The following is a 13,137-nucleotide window of genomic DNA, read 5'->3' on the forward strand; positions in this document are numbered from 1 at the left end:
GCAGCACACGGCCCCTTATCCCAGGCTGCTCCAAGCCCCATCCCGGAAAAGCAGAACCCTTGGAATGCTGCCCCCAAATCCCAGGAAAGCCCCGAAGACACAAACCAAGAAGTTCTGCCCATTTTGGGGGTGAAATATTCCCGGATTTCTCCCCTCGAATTGTCTCTGCTCCCCATTTCCCCACATTGGAAATCCAGGGAAGTTTTCCCAAAGGGGATCAGCCCTCACAAGTCCCATTTCCAAACCCTCATCCCACAGAATTCCCGGGAGCTGCTGCCGCCTGCGGAGCAGCGAACGTCGATTATTTTTAGCCGGGGCTGCTGCGGTGTTTGCAGGCGGGAATCAGACCATGAAATCCCTGGATCCGGAGCATTCCCAGTTCTCCAGCGCCCGGAGCAGCTGAGCCGCGCCGGGGAGAGACGTCAGAAGCCTCCGAGGGTTCCTCGATGCCACCTGATGTCCCCAAGGCGGGCGCCGGAGCCGGTGTCGGGACCCCCGGGACCAACCCCCGACCCAAATTCCCAGCCTGGAATGGGGAATGTGGGAAAAATGGCGCTGGCCTCGGAAAATCCGGCTCGGTGCCGGGTTTGGAGAGAGCGGGAGCAGCGAATCCGCTTTTCTTTGGGATCACTGGAGCTGGATCGGCCCCGCGTGGACGGCGGCTGCTCCGTGGATTCCAAGGATGCAGCGAGGGACAAGGAGAGGGGAATATCCCTGAGAAGGTTGGGATGAGGAGGGAATATCCATCAGCACCTCCCATTCCAGGGTTTGGGAATCTCCATCCCGTCACCGGATGCTCCCCATGGAATTCCCGTTACAGGCAGCAACGGGAATGGATCCAGTCCCGGGATGGATTCCCAAATTCCTGGGCTGGGATTGCTCCGGAGCCGATGGAGATTGTGGAAATAGCAGAAGAAGGAGTGGATTTTCCCTGCATCCCACTCCATTCCTAGCGGGAAAAGAGGAAATTTGGGGGTTTCTTTACTGATTTTTAGGATGTGCAGCTCCAGGGGCTGCACCAGAATCCCAGAATTCCAGGATGCTTGGAATCATCTTAAAGCTCGTCCCATTCTGTTGGAAACCTCTTGCATTCCCAGGCTGCTCCAAGCCCCCTCCCGGAGCATTCCCAGGGAAGCAGAACCCTTGGAATGCTGCCCCCAAATCCCGGGAAAGCCCCGAAGCCACACACCAAGGAAACCACGGCCATTCCTATGGGATTTATTTCCACGCTCCCCCTGTTTTCCTTTCCTTGGGAAGCCAAGCAGGCTCGGCTCCCAAATCCAGGGGATTTCAGTATGGAAGATCCTTAAATTCCCGGTCGGGAAAAGGAGTGGATATTGCAGCCGGAGCCGCTTTTTCGGGAGCTGCTCCCGCTCTTCCCGGCATTCCCAATATATACAGATTCCTTCTTTTTACAGGTAATAATGTACAGCCTATTTATAATCCAGGGATTTCTATCTCTAGGGATTATCCACACACACACACACACACAGGGAAACCGGGAAAATCCTGCCACTCCCAACTCCAGGTCCGCCAGATTTGGGCGAAAATCCGGCGTTTTTCCCAGTTTTGTTTTTTTTTTTTCCTCGCAGTGGCCGAAGCGCCCAGGGCGGCGGCGGCGCTCCCGGGAATTCAGGGGATTCCTGAGGTAGGAAATTCGGGAATTCCGTGCGGGGCTCACAGCGCCAGCGGGAGCTGCCAGATGAGCAGGGAGCTGTCGGCGTCGCCGGAGCGGTGCGCGGATTCCGCCCGGAAATCCCGGTACCCGCGGCCTCCGGAGACGATGGCCACCGAGGAGATTTCCTTGCGGGAAGAATCCCGGGAGCAGGGCCGGCTCCGCACCCACACGTCGGGATCGTCGGCCAGCTCGTAGATGGATCCATCCTCCTCGGCGTGTCCCGGCGTTCCCGGCGCTCCCGGCGCCGCTTCCCGCACGGAGAGCAGCTGGCCGGGCAGGTGGGAGGTGGAGCGCAGCCGGTATTGTAACAAAATCCCTTTTTTCCGCATTTCTCGTGGCGGGAGCCCCTCCGGATCCGGGGATTTCTCCTCGTCCGCCTCGTCGGCCTCGTCCTGCTCGGCCCGGAGGGCGTCGGGAGCCAAAGTGCTGAGAGCCAGCGCCAGGAACTGCACGGGGCCGGCGTGGCCGTTCAGGGACACCATCCCCTTCCCTGGAAAACAGGGATCCGAGTGGGATGGGAACGGGAACGGCGGGATCGGGATGGGAACAAGGCGGGAATGGGCTGGGAATGGAAACAGTGGGATTGGGATGGGAACAAGGCGGGAATGGGCTGGGAACGAGGCTGGGAATGGGCTGGGAACGGGAACGGTGGGATTGGGATGGGAGCAAGGTGGGAATGGGCTGGGAATGAGGCTGGGAATGGCGCTGTTTCCCTGGGAATGGGCTGGGAACCACCTGGGAATGGGAGTTGTTTATCTGGGAACAGCCTGGGAATGGGCGCCATTTCCCTGGGAATGGCGCTGGTTTTTTGGGAATGGGCTCTGTTTCTCCAGGAATGGCGCTGTTTCCCTGGAAATGGACACCATTTCCCTGGGAATGGGCATCGTTTCTCTGGGAACAGCCTGGGAATGGGCTGGGAAGAACCTGGGAATGGTCTGGGAATGGGCTGGGAAGAACCTGGGAATGGACTGGGAATGGGCTGGGAAGAACCTGGGAATGGACTGGGAAGAACCTGGGAATGGTCTGGGAATAGGCTGGGAAGAACCTGGGAATGGACTGGGAAGAACCTGGGAATGGTCTGGGAATAGGCTGGGAAGAACCTGGGAATGGTCTGGGAATGGGCTGGGAATAGGCTGGGAATGGGCTGGGAAGAACCTGGGAATGGTCTGGGAAGAACCTGGGAATGGTCTGGGAATGGGCTGGGAATGGGCACCATTTCCCTGGGAACGGGCATCGTTTCTCTGGGAGCAGCATGGGAATGGGCTGGGAATGGGCTGGGATTGGCGCCGTTTTCTGGGAACGGGCGCCGTTTCTCTGGGATTGGCGCCGTTTCTCCGGGACCGGGGCGGTTTCTCCGGGAATGTCGCCGTTTTCCGGGCTCACCGGTGATTTTCGGGATGCCCTCCAGGCGCGGCACCGGCAGCAGGACGATGATTCCCAGATCCGTCCCCACCCAGAGCGAGCCCTGGCACAGCAGGAGGCTGGTGACGCGCACGAGCTTCTGCCCTGCCGCGGGAAAAGCCGGGAAAAGCCGGGATCAGGGAGAATCCCGAGGCACAACCCCCGGCTTCCGTAGGGAACGGCCTCGGGAAGATCCCGACAGAGCCGCAGCCAGCGGGAAGCGCTGGGAATGGAAAGGAATTAGAAGAGGGAAAAGAAAAAGAGGGAGAGAAGAGATTCCAAGAGGAAATGAGGATTTTGTGGGAAGGAGTTGGCGGGAGTTGGGAAAGCGATAAATCCAGGGAAAGTGAGAAATCCAAGGAAATTGATAAATCCAGGGAAATTGATAAATCCAGGGAAAGTGAGAAATCCAAGGAAATCGATAAATCCAGGGAAATTGATAAATCCAGGGAAATGGATAAATCCACAGTGGCTCACGGAGGAGCTGCCACATTCCAGAGGGTTTGGGAGCAGGAGCTCAAATGGATTTGATCCCAACGCTCCTGCCTGGGAATGCAGGGATGGGAGGGATATTGGGATACCGGAATATTGGGATATTGGGATATTGGGATATTGGGATATTGGGATATTGGGATATCGGGATATGCCTGGAAAAAGAGAAAAATAGGGAATAAAACAGGGAACTACACAAGTCTGGTGCTGGGAACTAATGAAGGGATTGTGGAATTGTGGAGTGGGAATGAGGCCGGGATAACCCGGAGTGGGAATGGGATGGGGAATGGGGATGGGATCACAGGATAAAGTCAGGATTAATTAATTAATTAATTAACTCCCCTAATTAAGTGCTAATTGCTGACCAGGCAGCAGCAGGGTGATCCCATTCCCCGATTCCCACAGATCACTAATTAACTCCTCTAATTAAGCCCTAATTGCTGACTGGTCAGCAGCAGGGTGATCCCATTCCCCGATTCCCATGGATCACTAATTAACTCCCCTAATTAGCGGCTAATTGGTCACTGGGCAGCAGCAGGGTGATCCCATTCGCCGATTCCCACGGATCACTAATTAATGACCCTAATTAAGCACTAATTGCTGACCGGGCAGCAGCAGGGTGGTCCTGGTGGCCACGTTGATCTCCTGCAGGTGCTCGCGGGTCTCGGTGTGGAAGAGGCGGATGGAGGAGCCCTCGGCGAAGGCCATCCAGACCCCGCTGCCCGCCCGCACCATCCGCGTCACCGCCGCCTCCGGGTGCGCCTCGAAACGGTGCTGATGGAATTCCCGATGTTCCCGGGATTGCCTTCCACCCCACACCCCCGGATTCCCCACCATTCCCGCCGGGAATTCGGCTCCCCGCCCTCCCTGCCGCGGTCAGGCCTCGCCTCGAGGCTCGCTGAGGGTGTTTGAGGATCCCCGCGATTTTGGGACGCCCGGAATTCCTGATCTCAGGAGCCGCTCTGGGAGCGCGGGGCTCCGATGGGAATTCAGCTCCCAGCACTGCCCGCCAGAATCCAGCCCCACTCCAAGCCTTTTCCAGGGCTTTTTCCCATTCCCGTTCCCATTCCTGTTCCCATTCCCGTTCCCATTCCTGTTCCCATTCCCGTTCTCATTCCCATTCCCATTCCCATTCCCATTCTCATTCCCAGTCCTGTTTCCATTCCCGTTCCCATTCCCATTCCCATTCCTGTTCCCATTCCCATAGCTGTTCCCATTCCCATAGCTGTTCCCATTCCCGATCCCATTCCCGTAGCTGTTCTCATTCCCATGCCCATTCCTGATCCCATTACCATTCCTGTTCCCATTCCCAATCCCATTCCCATTCCCATTCCCATTCCCATTCCTGTTGCCATTCCCATTCCCATTCCTGTTGCCGTTCCCATTGCCATTCCCATTCCCACAGTTATTCCCGCCGTTCCCGTTATTCCCGCCGTTCCCATTATTCCCACAGTTCCCGTTATTCCCGCCGTTCCCGTTATTCCCGCAGTTCCCGTTATTCCCGCCGTTCCCGTTATTCCCGCAGTTCCGTACCTGGCTCTGCAGCTCCGGCGTTCCCAGGACGCTGACGAGGTTCTGGGAGCTGGCCCAGAGCGACTCCTCCAGCGCCAGCAGCGCCCGCACGGGGCCCGAGCCCAGCCGGAGCAGCCGGAGCGCGGCCGCGTCCCACAGACCCTCTGGAACGGGAATGTGGAGCGGGAATGTGGAGTGGGAATGTGGAGAGGGAATGTGGAGAGGGAATGTGGAGTGGGAATGTGGAGTGGGAATGTGGAGAGGGAATGTGGAGTGGGAATGTGGAACGGGAATGTGGAGTGGGAATGTGGAGAGGGAATGTGGAACAGGAATGTGGAGTGGGAACATGGAACAGGAATGTGGAGTGGGAATGTGGAGTGGGAATGTGGAGTGGGAATGTGGAACGGGAATGTGGAGTGGGAACATGGAACAGGAATGTGGAGTGGGAATGTGGAGCGGGAATATGGAGTGGGAATGTGGAGTGGGAATGTGGAACGGGAATGTGGAGTGGGAATGTGGAGTGGGAATGTGGAGTGGGAATGTGGAGTGGGAATGTGGAACGGGAATGTGGAGTGGGAATGTGGAGTGGGAACACGGAACGGGAATGTGGAACGGGAATGTGGAGTGGGAATGTGGAGTGGGAATGTGGAGCGGGAATGTGGAGTGGGAACATGGAACAGGAATGTGGAGTGGGAATGTGGAGAGGGAATGTGGAGTGGGAATGTGGAGTGGGAATGTGGAGCGGGAATGTGGAGTGGGAATGTGGAGTGGGAATGTGGAGCGGGAATGTGGAGTGGGAATGTGGAGTGGGAATGTGGAGAGGGAATGTGGAGAGGGAATGTGGAGTGGGAATGTGGAGTGGGAATGTGGAATGGGAATGTGGAGTGGGAATGTGGAGTGGGAATGTGGAACGGGAATGTGGAGTGGGAATGTGGAGTGGGAATGTGGAGTGGGAATGTGGAGCGGGAATGTGGAGTGGGAATGTGGAGCGGGAATGTGGAGTGGGAATGTGGAGTGGGAATGTGGAACGGGAATGTGGAGTGGGAACATAGGAATGGGAATACAGAACAGAAACCATGGAATGGGATAATGGAATGGGATAATGGAATGGGATAATGGAATGGGATAACGGGAATGGGATAACGGAATGGGATAATGGAATGGGATAATGGGAATGGGATAATGGAATGGGATAATGGAATGGGATAATGGAATGGGATAACAGCAAGGAAAACACGGAACCCGGCACACCCGGGAAGCTCCAGGTGAAGCCGAGTCCCCCCAGGGGTCACCAGGAGGGTCATTCCCACTTCCCAACATTCCCAGAATTCCCTTTCGGAAGGAGCGGCCCCTCCACCCTGAGGGCTCTTTGGAAAACCCCAAATTCCCGTTTTTTTGTAATGGATTTGTTCCGGAAGGGCCGTTCCAGGCCCAATCCCGAGGATCCCGGAGCAGCTGGGTCGGGGTGAATCCAAGGCCAGAGGCTCCAATCCATCGGCACTTCCCATCTTTTTATTCCCAATCCGTGTTTTTTTACCCAAACCCTCGGATCCCAGGGATGAAGGAGCCTTTGGATGCTCCAAGCCCTGCTCCCAGCAAATCCCGACTTCCACGGAAAAGAGGCGATTCCAGGGAAGCTTTTCCCTCCCAGAAAATCGGGAAGAGGTTCAGAACTCCCCCCTGTGGCTGCTCTTTAATCAATTTACAATTAATTAAATCCCGTTAATTGGCTCCCAGCGCTGGATCATTTGGGAAGGGGGACGGGCACAATCCCAAAATTCTGAGTTTAAGGGGATTCGGTGGCTCAGGATTGAGCCAGGGGCTGCTCCCTGCAGCTTTTCCGGAGAAAACCCGGAATTCTTCCCCAAAACCGCCCCAATTCCGCCGGATTCCCGGCTCTTTCCAACCCCCTAGTGATGAAAAGGAGGAATTTCCCAGTCCAGGAATTCCTGGAAAAATGGGATGGCAGCAGGATGGGACCTCAGCCTGAGCCAAATCCCGGGAAAACGAGCCCAAAATCCAGGGAATAAAAGGAATATTCCACCTGAGGGGGGTTGGAGGGGACCAACGCCATTTCCAGCCCCAAAAATGGGAATTTTGGGAAGGCAATTCCCATTCCTTGCACATCCCACATGGATCTTGCAGGACCATTTTGCCAAGGTTTTCCCCCAAAACGAGTTTGTTTGGATCCAGCACGGGAAACCTGGGATTTTCCTGCTCTGGGAATGCCAGGGAAAATGTTGGGAAAACAAAGGAAGAATGGGGATTTATCCCAGTGGGATATCCTAACCAGGGATTTATCCCATTGGGATATCCTAAATGGGATTTATCCCAATGGGATATCCCAAACTGGGATTTTTCCTAAATGGGATTTATCCCAATGGGATATCCTAAACAGGGATTTATCCTAATGGGATATCCTAAATATGGATTTATCCCATTGGGATATCCTAAATGTGGATTTATCCCAATGGGATATCCTAAACAGGGATTTATCCTAAATGTGGATTTTTCCTAAATGTGTGTTTATCCCAATGAAATATCCTAAATATGGATTTATCCCAGTGTGATATCCTAAATGGGATTTATCCCAATGGGATATCCCAAACTGGGATTTTTCCTAAATGGGATTTATCCCAATGGGATATCCCAAACTGGGATTTTTCCTAAATGGGATTTATCCCAATGGGATATCCCAAACTGGGATTTATCCTAAATGGGATTTATCCCAACGGGATACCCTAAATGTGGATTTATCCTAAACGGGATATCCCAAACCGGGATTCATCCTGATGGAATATTCTAGGTGGGGATTTATCCCAATCCCAACGGGATATCCCAAAGACGGATTCCCGGGAATGCTCACCGTGGTTCCGGGGGAAGGCGGCCACGTTCCCGTCCTGCAGCCCGGCCAGCAGGAACTCGGGGCTGTTCCGGAGGCACAGGATGGGCGGCATTCCCGGGATCTGGCAGCGCAGCAGGCACGGCGTTCCCGAATCCACGCTGCCGTACACCAGCAGGCTGGGAAGCATCGGGGCCGGAATTCCGGGATCAGCCCCGGAGTGGCTGGGATTCCAGGATCCCAGGAGCCCGTTGAGGGAATGGAGCTGGGATTTGGGATGGGAGCTGGGATGTGGGGTGGGAGCTGGGATTTGGGATGGGAGCTGGGATTTGGGACGGGAATTGGGATTTGGGGTGGGAGCTGGGATTTGGGATGGGATCTGGGATTTGGGACGGGAATTGGGATTCGGGATGGGAGCTGGGATTTGGGATGGGAGCTGGGATTTGGGATGGGAGCTGGGATTTGGGACGGGAATTGGGATTTGGGTTCCAGACAGGGATTTGGAATGGGAGCTGGGATTTGGGATGGGAGCTGGGATTTGGGATGGGAGCTGGAATTTGGGATGGGAGCTGGGATTTGGGATCCAGACTGGGATTTGGAATGGGAGCTAGGATTCAGGATGGGAGCTTGGATTTGGGATCCTGGCTGGGATTCAGGATGGGAGCTGGGATTTGGGATGGGAGCTGGGATTTGGGACTGGGGCCAGGATTTGGGATCAGAGCCGGGATTTGGGATCGGAGCCAGGATTTGGGATGGGAGCCGGGATTTGGGATGGGAGCCGGGATTTGGGATCAGAGCCTGGATTTGGGATGGGAGCTGGGATTTGGGACTGGGGCCAGGATTTGGGATCGGAGCCGGGATTTGGGATGGGAGCTGGGATTTGGGACCGGAGCCGGGATTTGGGATCGGAGCCGGGATTTGGGATCGGAGCCGGGATTTGGGACCTCACCTCCCGTCCTGCAGCCCCAGGCACACTGCGGGGTGGGGGGCATTGGGGGCCGGATCCGGGGCCATTCCCTGCTCCCCGGGATCCTCGGGATTTGGCTCCGGGATGAATTCCATGCACAGCACCGGGGCCGGCACCGGGAAGGATTTGACGGTTCGGGGCACGGAGCGGTTCAGGGAGAAAATCTCCACCTGCCCCCCCGCCCCCTCCTGCCCCCCTCCCACCTGCGGGAAAAGGGGAAAAGTGGGAATGAGCATCCCGGGATTCCAGCCAGAGCCATCCCAAATCCCAAATCCCGGGATCCGTTGGTCACCCAGAGATCTCCACCCCACTCCCTCCCGCCTGCGGGGCAGGAAAACCGGGATGAGCATTCCAGGATTCCACGGGAAGGGGATTCCAGCCAGAACAGCTCCAAATCCCAAATAATCCCAAATCCCGGGATCTGTTTGGGGTTTTCCTCACCCGGAGATCTCCACCTGCCCCCTCTGCCCCCTCCTGACCCCCTCCCAACGGTGGGGCAGGAAAACCAGGAATGAGCATTCCGGGATTCCAGCCAGAGCCGCCCCAAATGAACCCAAATAACCCCAAATTAATCCCAAATAATCCCAAATCCCGGAGTTTGGGGTTTGCTCACCCACAGGAAGCCCTGGGGCAGGGAGGTGCTGACGGCCGAGAATCCCAGGAGCGAGGAATGGACGGGGTTGTGGACAGCGGCTCCCAGCTGCGGTGGGAACCCAAACATCGGGATTCGGCCTCCATTCCCGAAATTCCCCCTTGGAATGCCCCAGTTCCTGCCTTTTCCAGCCCCTCCACTGTGGGATTTGGGCTTTTCCACCCCAAAATTCGTGGATGCAAAGGGAAAGAGGATGGAGAACCCAAAGCACCCCAAACAGGCAGGGAATCAGTGGGAACCCCAAAATCTGGGATGCAGCTGCTCTTCCAAATTTTCCCCCTTGGACTGCCCCAATTCCTGCCTTTTCCAGCCCCTCCAGAGTGGGATTTGTGCCTTTCCCACCTGGATCCGAGGGTTTTCCAGCCCCACCGCTGTGGATTTGGGCCTTTCCTCCCAGAAATGATGGATCAGGAGGGAAACGGGGATGGAGAACCCAAATTATCCCAACACACGCAGGATGTCAGTGCAGATCCCAAAATCTGGGATCAAGTTACTATTCCCAATTTTCCAGGCTGGATTGCACTAATTCCAGCCTTTTCCAGCCTTTCCAGGGTGGGATTTGTGCCTTTCCCTCCTGGATCCGGGGTTTTTCCAGCCTTTTCAGGCTGGGATTTGTGCCTTTCCCTCCTGGATCCAGGGTTTTTCCAGCCTTTCCAGGGTGGGATTTGTGCCTTTCCCTCCTGGATCTGGGGTTTTTCCAGCCTTTCCAGGGTGGGATTTGTGCCTTTCCCTCCTGGATCCGGGGTTTTTCCAGCCTTTCCAGGGTGGGATTTGTGCCTTTCCCTCTCGGATCCGGGGTTTTTCCAGCCCTTCCAGGATGGCATTTGTGCCTTTCCCTCTCGGATCCGGGGTTTTCCCGGCTCTCACCTGCAGATCCAAGGCTTTGGAGGAGAAGGCTGGAATGTGGCAGGACAGGATGGGGCACCAGAAGGGAGCTCGGCTCTTCCTGTCCTCATCCGGGCAGAGCCAGCCCGGCTGGTTCTCCTCCCCTGCGGAAAACCGGGAGCTCCGGGATCAGCCCGACCCCAAACCCCACCTTTGGGATCCAATCCCACCCCAATCCAGCTTTTCCCACGGATTCGGGACGTGCCTCATCCCCTGCACGGAATTATCGCAGCGTGGAGTGGGGGGGGGGGAGAAAAAAAAAAAAAATATCCCGAAAAACCCAGAATTCCAGGAAAAAATCCCGACTTCCCAGCCCCTGGCTCCCGGTTTTCCCCCCTTTCTTTCCCGGGTTTTCCGGGGAGACTCACGCAGGCCGATCTTGGCCAGGTGCAGCCGGTTCACCCAGGAGATCTTGCTGAGGGGGCTGGGGGTGATGAACACCACCATGACACTGATGGGGCGCCCAGACCTGCGGGACACGGCAGCCTTCAGCCTCAGCATCATCATCATCAGCATCGTCCTTCTCCTCGTCTTACTCCCTCTTCCTCACTGTGATCCTCATCCTCATCTTCATCCTCCTTCTCCTCATCTTCCTCCCCTTCCTCTCACTGTGATCACCACCTTCATCCTCATCCTCATCCTCATCCTCATCCTCATCCTCATCCTCAGTTATCTTGCTCTTCATCCTCCTTCTCCTCATCTTCCTCCTCCCTCCTCTTCCTCCACCTCACTGTGATCCTCACCCTCCTCCTCCTCCTCCTCCTCCGCCTCCTCCTCCGCCTCCTCCTCATCATATTCATCCCGCTCTTCATCCTCATCCTCCTCCTCCTCATTCCTTTCCCTCTTCTTCCCACCATTCCCCCATTCCCACATTCCCCCATTCCCCATTCCCACATTCCCCCATTCCCCCATTCCCCCATTCCCCCATTCCCACATTCCCCCATTCCCGCATTCCCCTATTCCCGCATTCCCACATTCCCAATTCCCACATTCCCACATTCCCCCATTCCCCCATTCCCCCATTCCCCCATTCCCCCATTCCCCCATTCCCCCATTCCCCCATTCCCACATTCCCCCATTCCCCCATTCCCACATTCCCACATTCCCACATTCCCCCATTCCCCCATTCCCCCATTCCCCCATTCCCCCATTCCCACATTCCCCCATTCCCCCATTCCCACATTCCCAATTCCCCCATTCCCCCATTCCCAATTCCCACATTCCCCCATTCCCGCATTCCCGCATTCCCGCATTCCCACATTCCCCCATTCCCCCATTCCCCCATTCCCCCATTCCCCCATTCCCCCATTCCCCCATTCCCACATTCCCCCATTCCCCCATTCCCCCATTCCCCCATTCCCCCATTCCCACATTCCCCCATTCCCGCATTCCCGCATTCCCCCATTCCCCCATTCCCCCATTCCCCCATTCCCCCATTCCCAATTCCCCCATTCCCACATTCCCACATTCCCCCATTCCCCCATTCCCCCATTCCCCCATTCCCCCATTCCCCCATTCCCCCATTCCCCCATTCCCAATTCCCCCATTCCCCCATTCCCCCATTCCCAATTCCCAATTCCCCCATTCCCAATTCCCACATTCCCCCATTCCCACATTCCCATATTCCCACATTCCCACATTCCCCCATTCCCAATTCCCACATTCCCACATTCCCCCATTCCCCCATTCCCACATTCCCACATTCCCGCATTCCCACATTCCCACATTCCCCCATTCCCACATTCCCCCATTCCCAATTCCCACATTCCCACATTCCCACATTCCCCCATTCCCAATTCCCACATTCCCCCATTCCCCCATTCCCCATTCCCAATTCCCACATTCCCACATTCCCCCATTCCCCCATTCCCGCATTCCCGCATTCCCGCATTCCCCCATTCCCACATTCCCCCATTCCCCCATTCCCGCATTCCCACATTCCCCCATTCCCACATTCCCAATTCCCACATTCCCCCATTCCCACATTCCCCCATTCCCACATTCCCCCATTCCCCCATTCCCACATTCCCCCATTCCCACATTCCCACATTCCCACATTCCCCATTCCCCCATTCCCCCATTCCCCCATTCTCCCATTCCCACATTCCCACATTCCCACATTCCCCCATTCCCACATTCCCCCATTCCCCCATTCCCACATTCCCACATTCCCACATTCCCACATTCCCCCATTCCCCCATTCCCCCATTCCCACATTCCCCCATTCCCCCATTCCCCCATTCCCCCATTCCCACATTCCCACATTCCCACATTCCCCCATTCCCCCATTCCCCCATTCCCCCATTCCCCCATTCCCACATTCCCCCATTCCCCCATTCCCCCATTCCCCCATTCCCCCATTCCCCCATTCCCACATTCCCCCATTCCCCATTCCCAATTCCCACATTCCCATATTCCCACATTCCCACATTCCCGCATTCCCCCATTCCCCCATTCCCCATTCCCCCATTCCCCCATTCCCACATTCCCGCATCCCTCACTTGTCCGGTTTTCCGGGCAGCAGCAGCCGCAGCCGGCACTTGTTGGCCGAGTGGATCTCCTCCTCCTTGACCTTCATCATCCTCTGCAGGGCCAGGCACCAGTCCTGCGCCACCGTCATGTTCAGGTTCTGGAGAACACCGGGAAACACCGGGAACGTTCCCAGAGCGCCGCGGGATCCGGGATCACCCCCGATCCCGCCGGAGAAA

At 56.3% G+C, this 13,137-nt stretch overlaps 1 protein-coding gene across 8 annotated transcripts in view; it reads right to left on the reverse strand.

The window, feature by feature from the left end:
• Positions 1-1,521: 1,521 nt before the first annotated feature.
• The window catches only part of ARHGEF10L (Rho guanine nucleotide exchange factor 10 like), a 34,447-nt gene continuing 22,831 nt past the window's right edge, over positions 1,522-13,137 (reverse strand). For all 8 annotated transcript variants that reach the window (XM_058855156.1, XM_058855154.1, XM_058855152.1 and 5 more), the window contains 10 exons: positions 12,931-13,058; positions 10,798-10,898; positions 10,412-10,533; positions 9,506-9,592; positions 8,875-9,095; positions 7,950-8,104; positions 5,105-5,247; positions 4,177-4,345; positions 3,062-3,184; positions 1,522-2,168 (listed from right to left, as the gene is read on the reverse strand). In XM_058855156.1, the coding sequence (XP_058711139.1) occupies positions 1,678-2,168; positions 3,062-3,184; positions 4,177-4,345; positions 5,105-5,247; positions 7,950-8,104; positions 8,875-9,095; positions 9,506-9,592; positions 10,412-10,533; positions 10,798-10,898; positions 12,931-13,058 (1,740 nt within the window). In that variant the 3' untranslated portion in view covers positions 1,522-1,677. The remainder of the gene's footprint in view (positions 2,169-3,061; positions 3,185-4,176; positions 4,346-5,104; positions 5,248-7,949; positions 8,105-8,874; positions 9,096-9,505; positions 9,593-10,411; positions 10,534-10,797; positions 10,899-12,930; positions 13,059-13,137) is intronic.

This window comes from Poecile atricapillus, chromosome 22, assembly GCF_030490865.1.
Source record: "Poecile atricapillus isolate bPoeAtr1 chromosome 22, bPoeAtr1.hap1, whole genome shotgun sequence".
In the NCBI taxonomy this organism is placed as follows: Eukaryota; Metazoa; Chordata; class Aves; order Passeriformes; family Paridae; genus Poecile; species Poecile atricapillus.